Source organism: Oncorhynchus kisutch, linkage group LG14, assembly GCF_002021735.2.
Source record: "Oncorhynchus kisutch isolate 150728-3 linkage group LG14, Okis_V2, whole genome shotgun sequence".
In the NCBI taxonomy this organism is placed as follows: domain Eukaryota; kingdom Metazoa; phylum Chordata; class Actinopteri; order Salmoniformes; family Salmonidae; genus Oncorhynchus; species Oncorhynchus kisutch.
Genome location: NC_034187.2, coordinates 56655813 through 56679196, shown reverse-complemented (window position 1 = coordinate 56679196; position 23384 = coordinate 56655813). Strand labels below are relative to the sequence as shown.

Genomic DNA, 23384 nt, shown 5'->3' with positions numbered 1-23384 from the left:
CTCTTAAATTTCTGATAGCTTCTTTGTTTTCAAATGACCAATGCTATTATATAGGCCTGTTATATAATTGGGTAAATATGTTGAATATTGTATTTGTAGAAGCAAATATCTCATGCTGACAACAGCTAGGAATGTTCTTGATTTATCTCACAGAATGCCATTATCACTAGGCCATTATCAGCAGTTTGTTTGTCTATATGTCATTGTGGATGTTGTTGTTGTTGATAATGTTGAACCTTCCTGCTGTCCACGTCTCTCATCCATATACCATGTCAGAGAATGTGTGTGTATGTGTGTGTTTATGTTTGCGTATGTGTAACAGAGAATGTCCAGTCATTCCACTCCATCTTGCCTGACCACAGTGACCAGTGGAAAACTCCACTGTGTCTGTCCCTACCTCCATTAGAGCATTAGTGATCCCAATGCCTTTCTCAGCTCTTATCTCCTACCCTGGGATAGCCTGGCAACAAGGCATCCCTCAACTCCTCCCTCCCTCTCCCTCCCTCCCAGCAAGCCTAGACTGTTTACTCTTTCTGGGGGTTAACATTTAACATTTACACCGGAGCACCATAGCTGACTGCAGCATCAGAAATATTAGACAGCAACTTCACAAGTTACTTGGCACTTTGGCTGGCAAACCTTTGAAGTGAATTGAATTGTATTATGGGACCTCGGACAGCTGGTAAGGGCTACTTTTATTATGTGAGGCAAATATGTAAAAAGTGTTGATTTTAGGGATATTGAAATTGTCCACAAGTAAATGTGGAACTGTTTTCACTTGTACTTGGGCTCTACTAAGTATTTTTAAATGATCACATTTATTTGTTATTTTGGAGAGATTGAGAACAATTTTATTGATGACAAATGATAGATCAGTCCAATTATATTTCACTATAAATTAGAAGAGATACAGAACATAGATGAAAGCATTATCGCATTGAGTTTGACGGGGGGTGAATTCTACCTTTATTTTATGTGCCATCATAATGGTATGCTGGTGATTGTTATGTACCTAAGTGCAGTATCCATAGCTACATGGATAGGCTGGTACATAAATATTAGCTTGTCAGGAAGTGTTATTGTGATATCAATCAGGTCAGGGAGTGTTGATACAGCACATTGTGTGGCTATATTTGATTAACAGCAGACGCTTAGTTCTTTCAAAACACTCAGATATGAAATGGGAGACAGGGGGGGTGTGTAGTGTGTGTTTGATGTGTTCTATTGTAGATACTACAGCACAGTAAACAGTTCTGAATGTGTGTATGAAATTTCAGAATGAATAACATGGCTTCCTTTCGTTATTAGTGCTTTTTCCTCTCAGTACACTTTGTCAATCACTCTCAATTATATAACATGTATATGTTCTCTCTGTCCGATATCTCTATATATTCTTCTTCTCCTCTCAGTCACTCCATCCAAGGAAAGAAAGATGGTGTCTGGGGCGCATGATAACAGTCTTAGTAGTGGCAACAGTGGGTATTATAACAGAGGCCCCACGCTTACCCCTACCTCACCTGTGCTGTCAAACCCCAAATCAGGTAAGAGTCTCTTTGGTCTTCATCTAAAGCTCTATCACGTCCTATCTACTGTACAGATTCAATATAAACACCACTGTTCATGATTACACTGAGAACCTGCTAATTAAGTGTTTGTTCCATTGACAGTGCTGAAGAGACAAGTGAGTCCAGAGGAGCTGCAGAGACCAGGAGGCCCATACATAAAGAGGACATTTACAGTACGTTACCACAGTGTTATCTCTTATTCATGCCAAAAGCATGAAACTCAACCAAATATCATTCAAATCCATAACCTTTTTCATGAGTACATTATATTTGTGATTTCACTGACTATTTTCTTTTTAAGTAATCTGATCAATCTATCTCCAGATTGTGGGTGATGCGGTGGGCTGGGGATTTGTGGTCAGGGGGAGTAGGCCATGTCACATCCAGGCAGTGGACCCCAGTGGGCCTGCAGCAGCAGTAGGAGTGAAGGTGAGTACCATGGCATTGTGGAACATGTAGTGTAAAGAGCAGCTCCAGTGCCTCCAGGTTGATAGCTTTGTCAAATCAATATTGTTAGATGGGTACGCAATAAACATCTTCCTCTGCTATATGCAGCTCTCATAAATTATATTCAGTACGTACAATATTTGACCAAAGTCTGTTTTCCAGGTGCGCCAGTTTGTGGTCTCTGTCAATGGTCTGAACGTCCTGTCTCTGGACTACAAGATGGTCAGAAAACTCATCCTCACTGGAAAACGAACCGTGGTCATGGAGATTATGGAGGAGTCTGATTGTTGAGGATGAGGTTGTATTGTATTCGGTTACAGTCAACTTAAGGTCTCAGTCACCCATTGGCTCTTAGAGGCGGAAAGCGTAGAGTAAGAATGTGGACTGTATTGGCCCAAATAAATCCATAGAAACCTTATGACCTTGATATGGAGCCATATGGACTTAGCTACATCATCGACCTCAGACGAGGGTCACAGAAACAGCGACCCCACAGAAACCTGATGGGCCCCACTGTGAAGACGTGTGTTTACATCATCAGTCCAAGACTGACCAGTGTTCCGTGGTTAACATGGTTCCAGCTTGTGCTTTTGTTCTCTTGAGGCGGTTTAGACTTTTGACCTGTTCGCCTACTCATTGCCATCCCCCTGCTGTTTGCTTTTCCATCCACTCCCTCCTATGCTCCAATAGAGGGTTCCTTCCTAGAAAGACTAGTATTTAGGGTGTTGTTGATAAGTGAGGTGGCACATATTGTAAACAACTCCATGCTTTCTGACATGGCAAAGTTGTTTTGTTGAATTAGCTTGGCATTTTGCTTTGAATATGTTTGGCATTGAATTCTTAAGTTTGGTAGCAGGAGAAATTTTAACATTCTACTTATATTGGCCTGGAAATAGCACAATACTGTAAAACTGCAGACCACATACTGCCTAGCTGCATAAAAAGGCTTGAATGTCATCTCGGGTTTCTCAAATCAAATTAAAACAAATCTGATTCCATTGCAATGTTTTTGGAAACCCACAATACTGACAAAAGTTCAAATAATCAGTCAGTAGTAGCCTATCAATATGTTAATCCTTTTTCATTTTTTAAACAACAAATGAATGTATTATGTCAAAGTGAAATAGATAGGTTATAGCAGTGATATTGTGCATTTTGTAGAATACTTCAAGTGTAATGCATGATTACATGGTCCAACATAAGGTATGAAGGACCAAAAGCACTAAAGGATGTGTACTTGTATATAGCCATACACTGTAGCCTGACCCTATACATTTGCTATGATCAACTGATCTTTAGAGGGTATTAGTGCAGGCAGGCCAGCAAGGAGTATCTACATTTGTGTTAGTGTTTGATCAGTGTGTAAATATTTCAATTAGCCAATGAATTAATAAAATAAAGTAATTCATTTCAAAATATTAGCAAATGTGTATTTCAATGTATCAATGTTTATGATATGATTCATCACTTGCAAATAATACATTTTATAATAAAATAAAATAAAAAAAGGAATCACATCAAATTAAGCAAATTATTTGAGCAACATCAAGATTATGGCTAGAATTTTTACTCTGCTTCAATCTAATGGCAATAAAGTAACAGCATGTATTGAACCATGACAGGTACTTTAAACTGCAATAAAATACGAAATGACCTTGAAGATCAAGATCGACAGGATCACATTGGCATTCATAGATTAAGTGGACATAATATCTGGTCAAGGAGAGCATGGTGCTATAATATCGTAGATTACAAAATGAACTATAGTATAAGGAACAACATTCAACAACGTAAACAGAGCCATAGATTATATATGACTCTGACCACCAGGTGGCAGTATGTACCACATATACAACTCATATTCGCAAATTGGATTTCATTGAATGAATATCCAAATCTCTTTAACAGGCTTTTTCCAGTACTTTAATATGTTTTTTTTGTTTTGTCATCATGTTTGTTTGATGTCACATCTGCCACAATAATATTACAATCAATCGATCACATTTATTTATAAAGCCCTTTTTACATCAGTTTATGTCACAAAGAGCTTATACAGAAACCCAGGCTAAAACCCAAAAGAGTAAACAATGCAGATGTAGAAGCAAGGTGGCTAGAAAAAAACTCTCTAGAAAGGCAGGAACCTAGGAAGAAACCTAGACGGGAACCAGCTTCTGAGGGGTGAGGGGTGGCCAGTCCTCTTCTGGCTGTGCCCAGTGGAGATTATAAGAGTACATGGCCAATAACAAACTACAAGCTATTTCCCTGCATTATAGATTGTTTCCCTGCATTATTATTAGGGCTGCTATCACTACAGAGTAATAGAGGGATACAAACATATCCAGCTTCGCGCCAGTTAGTGTAGGAAATGTAGGTTAAGATATCTCTCTTGAGGGCATTACATGGGTTAAGGGCTCAAGGGTTTAAGTGCAGTAGCATAGAATGCTCTTTAGATGGGTCAGGGCATGTGTCAAGGGCAGAAATAGTGAGCTATTTCAAACTCCATCTAGTGGGGGGATTATTATAAATATTATTCTTTATCACCTCTGTCATGACCATGACCTTGCTGTCATGGCTATACCTAAAACATGGCGTTCCTAACTACCCCTCTGTGCTTATAGAGAAACATTTGACATTGGGCCAACTGGGAAAGGTGCGTAGCCTAAGACTGCATGGGGTTACCCATGCTAACTGTACTGCATTCAGTCATCCTTAAGTCAATGATGTGTTAACTGTCCATTGATGAATGAGCAGTAGTTTGATGTGAGATGGTCTAATCAAAACAGCTATCCCGAAGTTACTCAAATAAGTAAAAAAAAAAAAAAAAATTCAACAGCAAAAACAGCCCTTGCTGTTGAAAAATATAGTTTTTTAAAACTTATTTGAGTAACTTCGGGATAGCTGTTTTGATTAGACCATCTCACATCAAACTACTGCTCATTCATCAATGGACAGTGTGTTTGGAACCATTTAATAAAAAGATTTATTGTGTGAAACATTAAACTTGATTGGATATTCATAAAAAAAAATGTTTAGGCTGCACTGGAGTGCCATCCTACTCATAACACCAATGTGGCAAATTCGGGGGTAACCTGCCAGGGACTCTGACCATCAGTTCAACACCTTAACCATTATTCCGATAGGTCCAAACCTCTTGAAGCAGTTGCTAGGTTGTACTAAGGTTGCTGCTATATGTTCTAAGTTAATAGTATCTTAACTTGGGTGCGTGCTATATGGATCCTTGGGACGCCCATACCCCATTGAAGTTGACATTTAAAAAGGTTAAGGTTAGGGCTAGGTAAGGGTTATGGTAAAGGTTAAGATTAGGACAGGGGTTAAGGTTAGGGTTTTCAGGTAGGGATGTCCCAAGGATCCTGGATTCCACTGGGCTTACTTCCACAGGCATTAACACATTTGATGTGGTCAAGAAATGTATTTTTTAACAAAGTTACTTTCCAGAAATCATTTTAGCCCTTACTCAACCAATCAAATAAAACGTACCCTGATGGTACGTGATGGTTACATAAGTATAAGATTGATAGACACTTTCATACATGTCCCATTTCATATTTAGCCGAGAACAACTTGCTGCACCCTGATGATATGACAGCCAGATAGATGGAATGCAAACAAATAATAGATATTATAAATTGAAACCTAAAATTGTTGACATATTCAGATTTTGAGAGGACTAGGCTACTCGGAAACCACTCATGTAGCAGGTTCACAGGTAAATATTGTTGTTAGGCCTACGTAACAACACGAATGTATGTGTGTGTGTATGTAATATAATAATAATATGCATTATGCCAAGATGCCATATGGCTGGCTGATTAAGCTACCTAAATGTTTCAGCCAAATCAGTACATTCTCCCCTAAGAGGAACGAACAATTGCACGCGCTCGTGCTGACCAGAAGCGCGCGAAAAATACATACCTGAAAAAAAGCTCGCAGACGAATGTTAAAAACAGGTAGTCTGCCCCGCGGGCGGTCAGACATTTATCTGCCTCTATCGATATTTAACGAGGTGAATGAATGAATAGCTCAATGAGTGGGTGAATGAATAGCTCAAGGGATGGGCAATGAATAGCTCAAGGGAGGGGTGAACGAATAGCAACGCGGGATACACCCACTTTCGCAAAACTGACACTGAAGAAGCGCGAGCTGAAGATAGTTTGCCAACAGCCGGCGAAGGAAGACACGCATGAAGGGTCCATTTGGAGCAATACGACCTGTAAACAAATGTTTTGAAAAAGGTATGATATATTTTCTTTAGTTTGGGATAAAGTCAGTGTTTTATGTCTACACATTCAAAGTAGAAGTGGTAGGAAGTGGAACGTCACCTGTCAGTGGTGGTCGTGGGGGCGCGTTTGACAATTTATGCAAATGTGTTTTTTGTCAATTTACTTTATCTGTTATATTTCGTCGATACTGTTTGTTTATCTCATTTATAATTAAAATATAACGTACAGTCGTTTTCAATGTTTTCCTAAATCTGTAGGCCTACACGAACCATCATCGAGGATAGTTGACTACTACTGGGCTTTGCCTGTAGGTTACTCCTGCAATTTCTCAAAATGCAACGATTAGAATGCTATTTATTAGCCGAGGAGAATGATTAGGCATGGCGAATTGAAGTGCTGCTTTGAAATGTCAGCTGGCCTAATGATGAAGTATTCCTGTTGAAATGTTTGCATAAGTTTGAGATAAAGGTAAAGGTGTGACATCATCTTTTTTTTTACACCCTCATAAAAAAAAAAAAAAAACTAAATAATTTTGCATAATTGCATGTCTTTTATTCCTGCCACGGTACTCTGCAGGATCATGCCACGTTTCAAATATCCTTTGAATGGTTTATGGGTTTCAGTATGGTTATGTCAAAGTTTAAATGCTTTGATGAGTTCGTTGTTTCCAAAGTTATTTGAAATTTAAATGGGAATTCACTTTTGTATCTACATTCTTTGAAGTTTATTAATAATATTTATTGTACTGCTCTATAACTTATAGGGATGTGCATCTTTCCCTTTCAAGATGATTCATCCATGTGTTTGATGTATTTGATACCATTCCACCTACTCCGCTCCAGCCATTACCACGAGCTCGACCTCCCCCCAAAAAGTGCCACCAACCTCCTCCCGTGTTAGATACATGAGCTCCAATACGATACAGGAACAATACGTTTTAGTTTGAAATGATTCCATGCGAATTGGTTTGATTAGAGAACGAGTCGAAGCGATTTGGTTTGATGTGATACGATACGATGCACTAACATTTATTACGTAAACAGGTACATTTTCTATTCTAAATTCAAATCTGCTGCTGATGGAGCTCATGAAATGGGCCTCTCTGAGCTGGATTTGTGTGTGTGTGTGTGTGTGTGGTGTGTGTGTGTAAATTATGTATATATATATGGTGTATGTACTATCTAGGCACCTTAGCTGAGCCATAAGGGAGACAAGGCATCTACCATCTCAATACCACTATCAGATTGGGGGGCAATGTAGCCTAGGTTTTTTGTCCACCCCCCCACTTTGGTTCTGAAATTGTCACCCACTAATTAACTTGTCATTTTTGCATATTATGTGTTTGAGCTACTAATGTATCAATATTAGTTGTTTACAAATTAGTTATGACATAGCCAATGAATATATTGCACAACTTTGGATTCCACCCCATCTCAAAATGGAATTGTTTTGACCATTTGGAAGTTTTTACTGAGGGATCTTCTCTTCACCTCTTGCTTTGGCCATGCAGTGTGCCTCGTGTGATTACTGTCCTCATTATGAAATGATCAACTTTACCTTGTGTATCTACAAATAATTATATACACTGATTGTTTAAAGTAAAACTACCAAAACTATTGCTGATGGTGAACCTGAACAATACAAATAAAATCTATTGTAGTAAGCCCTGTTCAGCAGGTATAGCCAGATGAGAGTTTCCACTGGGTACAGACCTAAGTTCAATGTCTAGTTTTGATTTACATTTGGTTGAGTTTTTAACTACCGTGAATTCAACATCATTGGATTACGTTTAAAAGATGGGTTAAAAAAAAGACAAAATGCCCTTACTGACTTTTAGCAAATCCAAAAAGTTTTCCACGTTGATTCAACGTCATCACATTGCTTTTTTGGGGTTGAAATTATGAGGAAACAACACTGGGTTGTGTCTCAGGTAGCTTAATTTTATACCGGTAAAACACAATTTTCAAAAGCACATAGATAACAATAACCTAGAAAATTACATAGGTTGTCACTCAACTAATAATGCCTAATATCACACACGCAAGCCATTTTAATGTTTGAATTCTGAAGGTGCCACGCAGATGTGCAAGATCAGGAACATGCCGCATACCTCGCGTTGGTCAGCATGCGAATCTGGGCACAGTGTGCTGTTTGACTAGACTACTGATATTGCCTGGGGTTGTTCGGCATGCAAAATGACATTTAGATCAATGACTGTCAACACAGTTACATCTAGTTCGACAGTGAAGGAGAGGACGCATCAGTTGTCACAAAATATTAGGTTTTTGGAAGGTAGAAAGAATGTAATATGAGAAGAAAAAAAATTGTGAACAGGCGATTTGTAATGTTGTTACATTTGGACCTGTTTGGGGTCCACAAACCTACGCACTTAATCGGGGACCTATGCATATCTGTGAATTGTTACATCCATAAGAACTTTTCTAATTCCATCCCTTATTTTGAAAATGCATTAAAGGGATAGTTTGAGATTTTCAGTCAAGCTGTTCCAGTTCTAGACTTCCAGTTATTGCGCTAACGCTATTTAGCATTGGCTCGCGAAACTACCTCTAACTTACTTCGTACTGGACGCAGACACATAAAAATGGTATCCACAAGTTCATCTGACTCTAGGAAGGTATAGATAATTGTGAAAACCCCAAATTATCCCTTTAATAATGGAAGTAATTTTTTTCTATAACATCAAGCATTGTCATTCCCTTTAATGTCTCCTCAGGTTTTCTGAGCACCTCTCCTTTACCAGTGTGAAGGATGCAAGCTATAGGACTGAAGATGTGGGTATGGAGTCCTCTACTCTGTCTGGTTCTTATCTCTCTCTTACCTGTGCAAGCTCAGGGTCAAGGTAAACACAATCGTATAGGCTGCTCCTTATCCTCTGTCATCTGGTGTGTGTCTTTTTGATGTGCAGCTTTTGTCGAAGCATTTGTCTTTGTGTTGCTGTCACTTTGTGATTAGTTTACTTCAAAGGGAAAAGTCACTATCTTCTGGTATATTGGCACATTTTTTGTGTATAATATCACATCATTAACATTCCATTTGCAGTCGACTCAAGTGCTTTCAGAATGGGCTTTGACATGAACTACCTACCCTTACTGTATATATCTGCCTTTGACCTTAACCTTGTTGATGCGAAGAAGAACAAGAACTGCATCCTCAAACAGCTTTAGTTTGTTTATCTGGGCTTGTCTTGACACCGTTGCCGTCCTCAAGTGAAACAAACCACAGCATTCCTGTGCTAAGTGTGGACTCTGCTATGCTAACCTGGGCTACAGTATAGTGCCGCTTTGAGTTGTATTGTAGCATTACACCTTGGACAGCATCCATTAGTTGTCAGAAGAAGCCTTCTGTTCTGAAGAGCTGCCCTCTGGTTTAAGATAAACAACCTGTCCCTTTTACAGGTCTGGGTGGCCTGTCAGTTGGCTTCCATAGAAGTTTCCTTCAAAGTACAGTACACAAGAGAGGTTTAACTGAAAGCATCCAGACCTTATGGCGATCAACAAGGGAAGGAGGTCTGGTAACACAGGCCACTGTCACCCAACGGCATGTGGCCATATGCCAATCACCCAATATGCCCCTCCTTATAATCAATCAATCAAATGTATTTATAAAGCCCTTTTTACATCAGCCGATGTCACAAACTGCTATACAGAAACCCAGCCTAAAACCTCAAACAGAATTCAATGCAGATGTAAAAGCACGGTGGCTAGGAAAAACTCCCTAGAAAAGCTGGAACCTAGGAAAAAATCTAGAGAGGAACCAGGCCCTGAGGGGTGGCCAGTCCTCTTCTGGTTGTGCCAGGTGGAGATTATAACAGTACATGGCCAAGATGTTCAAATGTTCATAGATGACCAGCAGGTTCAAATAATAATAAGCACAGTGGTTGTAGAGGGTGCAACAGGTCAGCACCTCAGGAGTAAATGTCAGATGGCTTTTCATAGTCGATCATTCAGAGTTCGAGACAGCAGGTGCGGTAGAGAGAGAGAGTCGAAAACAGCAGGTCCGGGACAAGGTAGCCCGTCTGGTGAACAGGTCAGGGTTCCATAGCCGCAGACAGAACAGCTGAAACTGGAGCAGCAGCACGACCAGGTGGACTGGGGACAGCAAGGAGTCATCAGGCCAGGTAGTCCTGAGTCATGGTCCTAGGGCCCAGGTCCTGCATGAGAAGAGAGAGAGAGAATTAGAGGGAGCATACTTAAATTCACACAGGACACCCGGATAAGACAGGAGAAATACTCCAGATATAACAGACTGACCCTAGCCCCCCGACACAAACTATTGCTGCATAATTACTGGAGACTGAGACAGGGGGGGTCGGGAGACACTGTGGCCCCGTCCGACGATACCCCCGGACAGGGCCAACCAGGCAGGATATATCCCCACCCACTTTGCCAAAGCACAGCCCCCACACCACTAGAGGGATATCTTCAAACCACCAACTTACTACGCTGAGACAAGGCAGAGTATAGCCCACTAAGATCTCCCCCATGGCACGAACCCGAGGGGGGGCGGCAACCCGGACAGGAAGATCACGTCAGTGACTCAACCCACTCAAGTGACACACCCCTCCTAGGGACGGCACGGAAGAGCACCAGTAAGCCAGTGACTCAGCCCCCGTAGTAGGGTTATAGGCAGAGAATCCCAGTGGAGAGAGGGAAACCGGTCAGGCAGAGACTGCAAGGGCTGTTCGTCCCTCCAGTGCCTTTCCATTTACCTTCACACCCTTGGCCAGACTACACTCAATCATAGGACCTACTGAAGAGATGAGTCTTCAATAAAGACTTAAAGGTCGAGACCAGGTGTGCGTCTCTCACATGGATAGGCAGACCATTCTATAAACATTGAGCTCTATAGTAGAAAGCCCTGCCTCCAGCTGTTTGCTTAGAAATTCTAGGGTCAATAAGGAGGCCTGTGTCTTGTGACCGTAGAGTACGTGTAGGTATGTACGGCAGGACCAAATCGGAAAGATAGGTAGGAGCAAGCCCATGTAATGCTTTGTGGGTTAGCAGTAAAACCTTAAAATCAGCCCTAGCATTAACAGGAAGCCAGTGTAGAGAGGCTGGCACTGGAGTAACACATTTTCACAGATTATTTCAAATGCATTACACTTTCCATGTCTGACTTGTTCCAAACTTCCCATGGGTGCTTGAGGCCTCATAAACCCTCACCGGCCTTCTGGCTGTTTGCAAAAGACAGCTATTAAAATATATATAAGAACTTAACCCTATCTTCACACAGGCAAGTCTTTTGTCTTGGATATGTTGTACTACTAGTTTGTTTTGGAAATGTGCAAATGAATGCAACAAGTCTCTGAAGGTTTAAAAAAAAAAACACACACACACAAACAACACAATTTCTAATTCTCTCACTCGGGGAAGCGACATTCTTCAGAGAAGAGGTATCTTTTTTTCAGAGAGAGTTAAGCCCTGCTGAATACCCACCCCCCATTTTCAGGTTGGTGAGCTCGGTACAGTATTATTATTTGCCTTTTTGCACCATGCACCATCTTCGGGCTCTTTACCTTCTGATGAGTTACCCCTTTCTATGCGCTTGATTGTATTGTTTCCATACCTACATTAATGTCTGAAGGTATTTAAAGGATACATTGGCAAAATATATCTTGCCTGCTCTTAATGAGGACACAAACAAGACAAGTTTGTGTGACTGTTTGCAGTCTTTTCTGTTGTTACCAAATTGGATGGGGAATGTTTTTTTTGGGTGGTTTGTTTGTTTTTCTTTGGGATTTGGTAATGCCTATTACTGCCTGATGTGCAGAGCTGATGGGATGTTGACCCAAGAGGAAGTGGTGAAAGTGGTATATCGCTCTACTTGCAGATAGATATCTTCTTGAAGACAGGAATAAATGCTATTCCAGTGCCTTTCAATTTATCGCTGCTGCAATTGAAAAAAAAAAGGCACATTCTACTCTGAAAAGGCCTCAAAGTAAAGAGCACACTCTTTGTAATACAATCTCAATTCGACTGCTCCGGTGAAATGCAATCATGATGAGATCGGGGATGGTACTTTGGTGCTGAGATAAGTGCTTCACAAAAGACCCCCCGCCAAAAGAGATATGAGAGCTATCAATGGCAAAGGAAGGGAGAGAATGTGACTTTGCTTTTTTGTGACATCTGTGGTACTCTTTGAATCTGTATCTTTTTAATTGGCCAAGATTCAATCTTTTAGGACTGTTCAAACACAGATGGAGAGTGCCTGTTACCTCGCCAAACACTGGCTGGAGTTCAATCTAACTGTTTCATAATCACTTTTAACTGGGGAATCTCATGCATTTCCATTGGCAAAAAAATCCCCAAACACTTCACACTCTGCTAGTTACTGAATTTGGAGAATTGGTTTTTACGCCTCATTGAACTCCAACCACTGTCTTGGTGTCATTAACCATGCATTCAATATTACTTTTGAATACTATATACAAACGCTTCTTGAGTTAGTCAGTTATTGTAAAACTGTGTTTTCTGTCTATTTTTGTCTAGTTGCCACCCCACGAAGACTTCGTTTCAAAGTCCTGAGCGCAACCCAGCTGCATGTGTCATGGAAAGAACCGAAAGGAGAATTTGAAAGCTACAGATTTATTTATAGCACAAAGTCAGGTAAGGTCCAGCAATGAGAACGAACAATCAAGTTACGATTCGGCCCTGAAGGAGGCTGTCTAACTTATGTTGCGTGTTTCACAACAGCTTTATACTTGCAGTGTAGAAAACATAATTATATATCAACTAAACATCCGATGATAATGTAATCGGGTTGTTACTCATTTCCTATGACATGAATGTCTTCTGGAGGTTTGACTATAGTCATGATAGTTGGAGTAGGAGTTGAAGAACACACAGACTGATGGGTAATAATCATGAAGAAAAGAGGAGAGTGGCACACACCTTTGTACACCCATTTTCTTATTGCAGTGAGAGAGACAATGTTTTTGGCGTGCACTTGCAGTAAAGAAATAGGAGTACTTCAGAGTGTGTGATTTTCTTGTATTTTATAGTCACAATGAGAAATTAACCCCAAACATCGATTTTGTAATCTATAATAATCACTATGATTGATACACCTATTAGGTGACTCACTGTGTAGTACAGCCTACCATTTCACTTCTCAAGTTGTTCTTAAGGAAACATATTAATAAATGGCCCATTCTCAATGTATAGATAGACTCCATGACATTCTACCATGGCTTTTACTTTGTCCTTACTTGAAGCTGTAGCTTCAGTGGCTTGCCTGGCTTTGAGTTGGTGTTGATCAAGATAATGGAGTAAGCGTCAGATAAGACTCAATGAGCAGAGCAGAAGCAGCTGTATCTAAACTGCCTGAGGCCAGCCTGGGCATGGGACACAATCTCATCCCACCCCTGGCACCCTGCTGAATGAGCACATTTCCCCACCAAGCTGGCTTCCTCTGGTGAACTTCTCTTCATGCCAGCTGCAGAATGGAGGATATTTCAACCTTTTCTTCCAGACCTGGGTTCAAATAGTATGTGTTTGTCTTTTTAAATGCTATGAGCTTTTGATTGAGCCTACCTGGAGTACGGGTGGCGAGTCTTGCCCTTTTGAGGCTATTCCATTGGTTCCTTTGCACCAGGCAAGCTCAATCTAGCGCAGCTGAAGTATTTTAGTATTTTAAAGGAAACTAATGCTATTTGAAACCAGGTCTGATTTCCCTCTTCTCTCTTTCTCTCCACCCCTGCAGTTCAGTGTTTGTCATTGCTCAGAATGGCATTCCAATTGCGGAGTCAGTCAGAGTTTTTATATTACGTGTGGGTTGAAATGGGAGCTCCTGAGAGAGGCTAGTCAGTGAGCCTTTGTTCGTTGAAGAAGACTTGCTTTGACAGAGGGTGACACCCGCAGACATACACAAATCATCATGATTGGGGTGGAATTGAATGCAGCACTGGATTGTGGGTAATAACTCTTACTCCCTTCTCCAACACTTAGGGCTCTATTTTAACAAACCCAATGTAATGGTAAATCTTAGCACTGGCAGTAGCTCTCAGAAACATTTTTGCTATTTTCACAACCAGAATTATAGCCGTAGTAGCTGGTAGTGGCACGAAAGGGTTAGGGTTTGATTAATACATAAATTGGAGGTGTGATGAGGGCTTGGCCACTCACTGGCCAATCAATACGCTTCATGGCTTAATACTGCATGCAGTGACAAGATCTTTAGGTTATTGACAGTCTTTGCATTGTTGTCAATTTGGCAGGGGGCACGAAATAGTCTCATCGTAGTCCATTGTGGATTGATATTACATTTATTAAATAGCATATGCTACAGTAATTGACAGTCAACATTGTTGAAATTGGCTTCAACGAGCATAGGCCTAAATGTATTTATGCATCCCATAAATTGTTTTGTATGTGTGAGGCATGTTCTCAATAAGCAAGATATAGCCTAGGCCTACCCTTGATATGGTGTTATAGGACTGACTGAATAATTTGAATATGTTTTGACGGAGCACGTCTTTGGTAGCCAGACAAGAGGCGCTCTTTGGAAATGGGGATGAATACAAGCTGAATGGAGTCTCACTGCAGTTAGGCTTATGTGAATTGTGAATAATGCAAAAGCATGATGGCAAAAGCTTCACAAGTAGACCATTATTTTAGAAACCCTTTATCGATAGTCTCCTTGGCTAATGCATGGCCAGGATAAGAAATATAAATAAAAAGGGGATATCTGCTCAAATTTTTACTGCTCCCAAATATGATCTTTTAATACAGCTTTGGTGATTAAGATGTATTTCAAAGCGGTCTCACGGGCCAAACCCTTAATCAATAGTCTTGGGTACTTACTGAAGGCATTGGGCAGAACAAAAAAAAACAGCCTTCATTGAGAGGAGGGGAAGCAATGCTTGGATTTTAATCAAATGAAAGGAAATGAGGTTGAGGTTTAGGGACACAAAAAGAACACCTCTCTTGTTCCATGTGCATATTTGCGCATATGGGCTTTGTACATCACGGATGGATAGGCTGCGTTTCTGCTGTCAAAATCCATGTCGTTACTGCTAAGACCAGCTTTTGGTTGGTCTTAAATATCCCCACCAGCGCTGCCTGAAATTGGCACTTTGGTGTACGTTTTTAAGGACACACTTTGCCACCCCTCCCACCTCAGCGCAAGAGAGCTCATATAAGAAAGGTAAATTACCAATCCTGGCGCATGTTTGAAAGTAGCCGAGCGCCGGTCTAAATTGCCAATGAGTGTGATTTTGACATTGCGCTGGCTTAACACCAGCCGAAAATAGAGCCCTTACACTCCCATCTTCGTCAGGTTTAAAAATGCACATAGACTTGACCTGTTATAAGATTCAGGGTAAGGTAAGTGTGACCACTGTGCATTTCTGATGCATTATGTATCATGTATACGGAGTGTGCTGTATCAACACAGACATTTTGCTGAAAAATATAAAACAATCAGTGGTTTTCAAGTATGCTGTGGTACATTCGGAAGTATTGGTCAATAATGCCTATGAATGACCTATGATGGACACACCCCCTCATTACATAGTTTTTTGAATCATCTTTAAACAAGATCTGGCAAGGTATGACACCCCCATTTCTACAACATGCCCACTCACTTCCATTTGCAACATGTTGCCTTCAGGTCATGCAAAGCAGATGTACCATAATTGTAATAAAGGAGGAACTGTACGTGTCAGTGAACACGTGAAATATGAGTGTTAAATGTCATGATAATTGTAATTCTGTAGTTCTGTTCTGATATGCAGAACAAGAATTACGAAACCTAAGGTCAATGCATAAATAGTACATTTTAGCTACTTAGCTACATTACCTTAAGTGCTTCAATGCTCTGCCAGTGTCAATTGATCTAAATGGATTTTGAATCAGTAGGCGACACTGTGAGTGCATTCTCCTGTTTTTTTTTTTTTACAAACAGCCCTGTTAAGTTGTTTTTGAAGAGAGAGACAGTTGAGTGAGTCCAACTGAGGTTCTTCATGTGCTGTGGGTACTGCTTAAAATAATTCAGGTGTGTTGGAGCGCGGAGGCCTCTCTTTACTTGTCCTGCAGCAGCCGTTTAGCTGCTGACTAGTTCGTTTACTGCCAATATACCCCCGTAGCAGTAGTATCCTTCATTGGAACCAGCACGTCAACTCAACATCATTGTCATTCCTGACATTTCACCTGAAAAGGAGATTTCAAAAAAGTCTAATTGAAAATGTTTTTTTTTTTTTAACTCTTTTTATTATGATAAACTCATTTTCAATAGAATGCATTTAATAAACAAATCAGAACACAAGTGAAACCAATTTCTAAGTTTGGTCTTGTTTGTTACTTTCTTCCAATTACAGATGCAGAGGAGACTGAACTAGAGATGACAAAAAAGGAAGCCAAAGTGATCATAGACTTTGACCCCAGAAAGTTGTACACAGTCAAGGTCACTGCTGTGAAAGGTGCTCAGGAGAGCAAGCCACTTCAAGGAACATTTAAGAGTGAGAAGAGCCTTTTAACTTTTACAGCTTATTCTATGATTTAATGAGGTTGTTTATCAAAGGAAATAGTTGATCTGTGTGATTGCCATTGTTCTAACATCTTTGACAAAATGTATTCTACAGTATAATGTGTCAATGGAAATGTGTTTGGTTTGTTTCTGCCCAACTTTCAGAGCCTGACAATGAGAACGTACAGCCCCAGAATGTACGACCCAAAAACCAGAAAGACACCAGTGTCACTGAGGAGAACAATGAGATATCTGAAGGTAAGGTGGAAGGTATGAGTGACCAACCTCTGAAATCTGGAAATTGCTGTGGCTCAGTCTTCAAATCGCAATTCAAAACCTGGATTTCAACCAGGATCTCAACATAGAGAAGATTCACTTGACGACACACAGGTAAGTTTGAGCTCCAGAGGCCTCTTGGTTGGTGCTGAGGCTATCCCTGGCGGTGGAGTGGACTGCTGTACATTTGTCATTGGGAGTGGATGCGACAATTAGAAAACATTGCCCTTGTGATATTTTTGTTTGAACTTTTCTGAAGAAGAAAGGCCTTTAATGTGATCCTTATTCCCACTCGCTCTTTGGAGAAACAACTGCAATGTGCTTCATTTCAAGTAGACTTTGAAGGAAAGTTCAGGGTTGGAAAATGGTCAATTAAAAATAAGCACAGTGCATTTCAAAGCATTTTGGAGCAATGATCTATTTGTGATTGCTGTGTTGCACAAAACCAAGGTAAACCTGAACTATTTTCCTTTTAAAATGAGCATGACGTTATAAATCTGTCATGACAAATGATCGCCCAGGATCTAAAAATAGGAATAACGAAGTTTACCAACAGTCATCACGAACCACCAAACATGGTTGTAGATGTCTATACAATTTTCAGAGAAGAAACAACAGTAGAATACACACATACATTACATCAAATAAATAGTGCATTAACCCTGATAGAAAGCTGTAGTGTCATAGGAGTCTACAGCTATGTCTCAGGGCTAATACTGAATAGGAGGATTCAGCCCCAAATGAAATAACCTTTACCCTTACAGATGTTATGTATGCAATAGTTGCAGAGGTGTTTTAACACTTGTTCAAACAGATAAAAGAGATGTAAGGGACTAAGTATTGATTCTTTGCAACGGATTGATCTTAAAGTGTCTGAACAGAGTTGTCTGCAAGAAAACAATTTTCTGCCACATTATTGCAACTTGCCTGTATTCAGCGTTATTTAAAAAAAACAGGGATTTTGTAAGAGCTGTTGGTGGGCTGAAACAGGCTATTAGTGGGAGATTTAGGAGTTTGTTTTCAGACAAAGAGCGTAACAGTGTTTATAAAACTCCTGTGGTGTGTGTGTCTCATGGCGACCTGGACCTCGTCTGTGTTTCTGGCATAAAGAGCTATGATTTGGCCGAGGTGTCAAAAAGTAGTTGAGGGAAGGCTTTGCAATTATGGAATGTGGTGTAAGGATCCCTGTGGTGCTTTGAGATCTGCGATGGATCACCTGCCGTCTCTAAAATGCCTATGGGTAAAAGACAGAAGGGGGAAACTAACTCAAGATATAATGATGCTGCTTTGGTTTCTCCCTCACTCCATCTTCTTTCTCTCTTTTCCTCCTCTTTCTTTTCCTCTAAAGCTCTCATTTATTCCTCCTCGCTGTTTCTCTCCTTTTTCTCTTTCTCCCTCCCTCTGTACTCTCCCTCGCTCTATCCATTGCATGTAGACAATTGACACAGGCAGCTATCTCCTTGCCCACACTTGCAGAATACCGTTGCTATGTTATCGTGGGGCCCGTTCAAGGATGTCTCCAGCCTTGGTAAGTAAACCCCCTGTAGCTCCCTGCCTGCTTGCCTGCCTGCCTGGGTGTGCAGGGATGCCAGAGGGCATACAGGTGTGCCTAAGGCCTGGCAGATGCCTCAGTCCCACACAACCTAGCACTTAGCTCCATGTATATCCTCTCTGAACTGGTCCCAGGAAGGATACTGGACCCTGATATTGATGCCCTAATGGAATATTCTGGGGCCAAACTTCTGGGGCCACTTCCGGCGTGGCGGTGGTGTCATAAGGGACATATACAAGTGATTAAGGCCAGATGACTCATGCGTCACCATGGCAGCGCTTATGTTGTGCAGGGGCTCGGGGTTCATTGACACATTATTGAGCAGAAAAATGATTGGTGTCAGTCAGTTAAAGCATAAAATGGCGTAGTTTATGTATGACAAATGTATTTTCAGCCCCTTTTGGCTCAAGAGGAATAGACGGTTATGGGCGTGTGCTGTGTGGTATATTACAGTGCCATAACATTATCATAGGCATTACTTAACCTCTTAATTTCATTCCAGTTTGTGCTTCCAATGCCAGCTTTTAGGTATATTCTATAGGCAGCAGCATAAGCAGTTACCAGTATATCTGAACCGATAACCGCAACCAGTACCAGACCATATCCTTTACTTTTCAGCTAGACTGCTTTCAGTTCCTGCTACCTGCTCAAGTTAGCATTACCTTATCTGCCCTGTCGCGTTGGGGTCAAGGAAAATATTACGCCTCCTCAATGTCCCTTAACTAGCAGGTGGTTGGGGAAGTGGTACAACCAGACAGTATTACGCTGCGATGACATGTCCCATTTGTTTAACTTTAATTACACGGTCATTTGTTCACACGGAGGCAATTGGACCGTATCCGGAGAGGCCGCCGAGATAATGAGATCACAGCTTGCTCCTGATGTCCCCCACTCATCAGGGGACCCTAACGAGCTGTAGTGTCGCCCCCAGGAACCACAGGTTATATTTTAAGCATGAAAGACTTTTAGTGGTCTCCAGTAGCCTACAGACAGGGCTGCTTAGAGGACAGAGAGGTTCTCTCTAGTCTCATGAATAACAGCTAAGAGATGTGGACAGAAGATGTAATGGTAGTGGTATCATTTGAGGCCATGTTTAGTGAAGGAGGACATCGTTATCTTGCCTTTCTGTTGGTTAAGATGTGATTGAATATCTGTGCAGTAGTGGATAAAAATGTGACAGTTTGCACTAATTCAGCACTAACAGGCATGGATTACTTTCCTAATTCTCTTTGCTGTCTGGAAAACACAGTGTTTTCATAAGACATAAGAACAACCCAAGGTAAAATAATATAGCTACAGTATCTCTGTAACCATGGGCACAGTCACAGACATGGTTTTGAAGGCTGAACTAGTACAACTGTTGGACTTCTCTGTTCGGTGTCAAAGGCACAGGATTCCATCAATGTTCATTTATAATTCCTTCTAATTAATTTGTTTGGTAACAGGCTGTATAGTACCTTTGATATTCAGCCTTTATGCTGTCCATTTAAGACTTGCAGGAAAACTGTTAAGTGAAAATAATTTGATGGACAAATGGAGCATTGGAACTTCTATGCTGGACACTAAATCAAATCAAATGTATTTATGTAGCCCTTCTTACATCAGCTGATATATCATAGTGCTGTACAGAAACCCAGCCTAAAACCCCAAACAGCAAGCGATGCAGGTGTAGAAGCACGGTGGCTAGGAAAAACTCCATAAAAAGGCTAAAACCTAGGAAGAAACCTAGAGAGGAACCATGATATGAGGGGTGGCCAGTCCTCTTCTGGCTGTGCCGAGTGGAGATTATAACAGAACATGGTCAAGATGTTCAAATGTTCATAAATGACCAGCATGGTCAAATAATAGTAATCACAGTGAACAGGTCAGGTTTCCATAGCCGCAGGCAGAACAGTTGAAACTGGAGCAGCAGCACGGCCAGGTGGACTGGGGACAACAAGGAGTCATCAGGCCAGGTAGTCCTGAGGCATGGTCCTAGGGCTCAGGTCCTCCGAGAGAGAGAAAGAAAGAGATAAAGAGAGAATTAGAGAGAGCATACTTAAATTCACACAGGACACCGGATAAGACATGAGAAATACTCCAGATATAACAGACTGACCCTAGCCCTACTACTGCAGCATAAATACTGGAGGCTGAGACAGGAGGGGTCAGGAGACACTGTGGCCCCATCCGATGATACCCCCAGACAGGGCCAAACAGGCAGGATATAACCCCACCCACTTTGCCAAAGCACAGCCCCCACACCACTAGAGGGATATCTTCAACCACCAACTTACCATCCTGAGACAATGCCGAGTATAGCCCACAAAGATCTCAGCCACAGCACAACCCAAGGGGGGGTGCCAACCCAGACAGGAAGACCACGTCAGTGACTCCACCCACTCAAGTGACACACCCCTCCTAGGGACAGCATGGAAGAGAACCAGTAAGCCAGTGACTCAGCCCCTGTAATAGGGTTAGAGGCAGAGAATCCCAGTGGACAGAGGGGAACCGGCCAGGCAGAGACAGCAAGGGTGGTTCGTTGCTCCAGTGACTTTCCATTCACCTTCACACTCCTGGGCCAGACTACACTCAATCATAAGAACCTACTGAAGAGATGAGTCTTCAATGAAGACTTAAAGGTTGAGACCGAGTCTGCGTCTCTCACATGGGTAGGCAGACCATTCCATAAAAAGGAGAAAGCCCTGCCTCCAGCTGTTTGTTTAGAAATTCTAGGGACAATTAGGAGGCCTGCGTCTTGTGACCGTAGCGTGTGTGTAGGTATGTATGGCAGGACCAAATCGGAAAGATAGTTAGGAGCAAGCCCATGTACTGCTTTGTAGGTTAGCAGTAAAACCTTGAAATCAGCCCTTGCCTTAACAGGAAGCCAGTGTTGGGAGGCTAGCACTGGAGTAATATGATCACATTTTTTGGTTCTAGTCAAGATTCTATCAGCCGTATTTAGCACTAACTGAGGTTTATTTAGTGCTTTATCCGGGTAGCCGGAAAGTAGAGCATTGCTGTAATCTAACCAAGAAGTAACAAAAGCATGGATTAATTTTTCTGCATAATTTTTTGGACAGACAATTTCTGATTATTTCAATGTTACGTAAATGGAAAAAAGCTGTCCTTGAAACAGTCTTGATATGTTCGTCAAAAGAGAGATCAGGGTCCAGAGTAACGCCGAGGTCCTTCACAGTTTTATTTGAGACGACTGTACAACCATCAAGATTAATTGTCAGATTTAACAGAAGATCTCTTTGTTTCTTGGGATCTGGAACAAGCATCTCTGTTTTGTCCGAGTTTAAAAGTAGAACATTTGCAGCCATCCACTTCCTTATGTCTGAAACACAGGCTTCCAGCGAGGGCAATTTTGGGGCTTCACCATGTTTCATTGAAATGTACAGCCGTGTGTCATCCGCATAGCTGTGAAAGTTAACATTTTATTTTCGAATGACATCCCCAAGAGGTCAAATATACAGTGAAAACAATAGTGGTCCTAAAACGGAACCTCTTGAGGAACACCTAAATTTACAGTTGATTTGTCAGATGACAAACTATTCACAGAGACAAACTGATATCTTTCCGACAGATAAGATCTAAACCAGGCCAGAACTTGAATTTGGGTTTCCAATCTCTTCAAAAGAATGTGGTGATCGATGTTATCAAAAGCAGCACTAAGGTCTAGGAGAAGGAGGACAGATGCAGAGCCTCGGTCTGACGCCATTAAAAGGTAATTTACCACCTTCGCAAGTGCATTCTCAGTGCTATGATGGGATCTAAAACCAGACTGAAGCATTTCGTATACATTGTTTGTCTTCAGGATGGCAGTGAGTTGCTGCGCAAAAGCTTTTTCTAAAAATTTTGAGAGGAATGGGAGATTCGATATAGGTGGATAGTTTTTTATATTTTCTGGGTCAAGGTTTGGCTTTTCCAAGAGAGGCTTTATTACTGCCACTTTTAGTGAGTTTGGTACACATCCGGTGGATAGAGAGACGTTTATTATTTTCAACATAGGGCCAAGCACAGGAAGCAGCTCTTTTCAGTAGATTAGTTGGAATAGGGTCCAGTATGCAGCTTGAAGGTTTAGAGGCCATGATTATTTTCATCATTGTGTCAAGAGATATAGTACTAAAACACTTGAGTGTCTCCCTTGATCCTAGGTCCTGGCTGAGTTGTGCAGACTCAGGACAACTGAGCTTTTGAGGAATATGCAGATTTAAAGAGGAGTCTGTAATTTGCTTTCTAATGATCATGATCTTTTCCTCAAAGAAGTTCATGAATTTATTACAGCTGAAGTGAAAGCCATCCTCTCTTGGGGAATGCTGCATTTTAGTTAGATTTGCGACAGTATCAAAAATACATTTTGGATTGTTCTTATTTTCCTCAATTAAGTTGGAAAAATAGGATGATCGAGCAGCAGTGAGGGCTCTTCGATACTGCACGGTACTGTCTTTCCTAGCTAGTCGGAAGACTTCCAGTTTGGTGTGGCGCCATTTCCGTTCCAATTTTCTGGAAGCTTGCTTCAGAGCTCGGGTATTTTCTCTATACCAGGGAGCTAGTTTCTTATGACAAATGTTCTTAGGGGTGCAACTGCATCTAGGGTATTGTGCAAGGTTAAATTTAGTTCCTCAGTTAGGTGGTTAACTGATTTTTGTCCTCTGACGTCCTTGGGTAGGCCGAGGGAGTCTGGAAGGGCATCAAGGAATCTTTCGGTTGTCTGAGAATTTATAGCAGGACTTTTGATGCTCCTTGGTTGGGGTCTGAGGAGATTATTTGTTGCGATTGCAAACGTAATAAAATGGTTGTCCGATAGTCCAGGATTATGAGGAAAAACAT

General features: G+C 41.2%; 2 protein-coding genes across 7 annotated transcripts in view; both read left to right on the top strand.

The window, feature by feature from the left end:
• Positions 1 to 340: 340 nt before the first annotated feature.
• Positions 341 to 3433, top strand: LOC109875797 (DEP domain-containing mTOR-interacting protein-like). Its single transcript, XM_020468202.2, has 5 exons — positions 341 to 682; positions 1410 to 1541; positions 1668 to 1738; positions 1890 to 1994; positions 2175 to 3433. Exons 1-5 carry the CDS (start codon positions 664 to 666, stop codon positions 2301 to 2303), a joined length of 456 nt encoding a protein of 151 aa, XP_020323791.1. The 5' UTR covers positions 341 to 663; the 3' UTR covers positions 2304 to 3433.
• Positions 3434 to 6104: 2671 nt separating this feature from the next.
• LOC109903578 (collagen alpha-1(XIV) chain) overlaps positions 6105 to 23384 on the top strand; it is a 127274-nt gene continuing 109994 nt past the window's right edge. For 3 of the 6 annotated variants that reach the window (XM_031788608.1, XM_031788607.1, XM_031788609.1), the window contains exons 1-5: positions 6105 to 6265; positions 8988 to 9113; positions 12763 to 12879; positions 16590 to 16730; positions 16904 to 16996. In XM_031788608.1, the coding sequence (XP_031644468.1) occupies positions 9023 to 9113; positions 12763 to 12879; positions 16590 to 16730; positions 16904 to 16996 (442 nt within the window). In that variant the 5' untranslated portion in view covers positions 6105 to 6265; positions 8988 to 9022. The remainder of the gene's footprint in view (positions 6266 to 8987; positions 9114 to 12762; positions 12880 to 16589; positions 16731 to 16903; positions 16997 to 23384) is intronic. The other 3 variants (XM_031788605.1, XM_031788606.1, XM_031788610.1) reach the window with 3 other exon arrangements.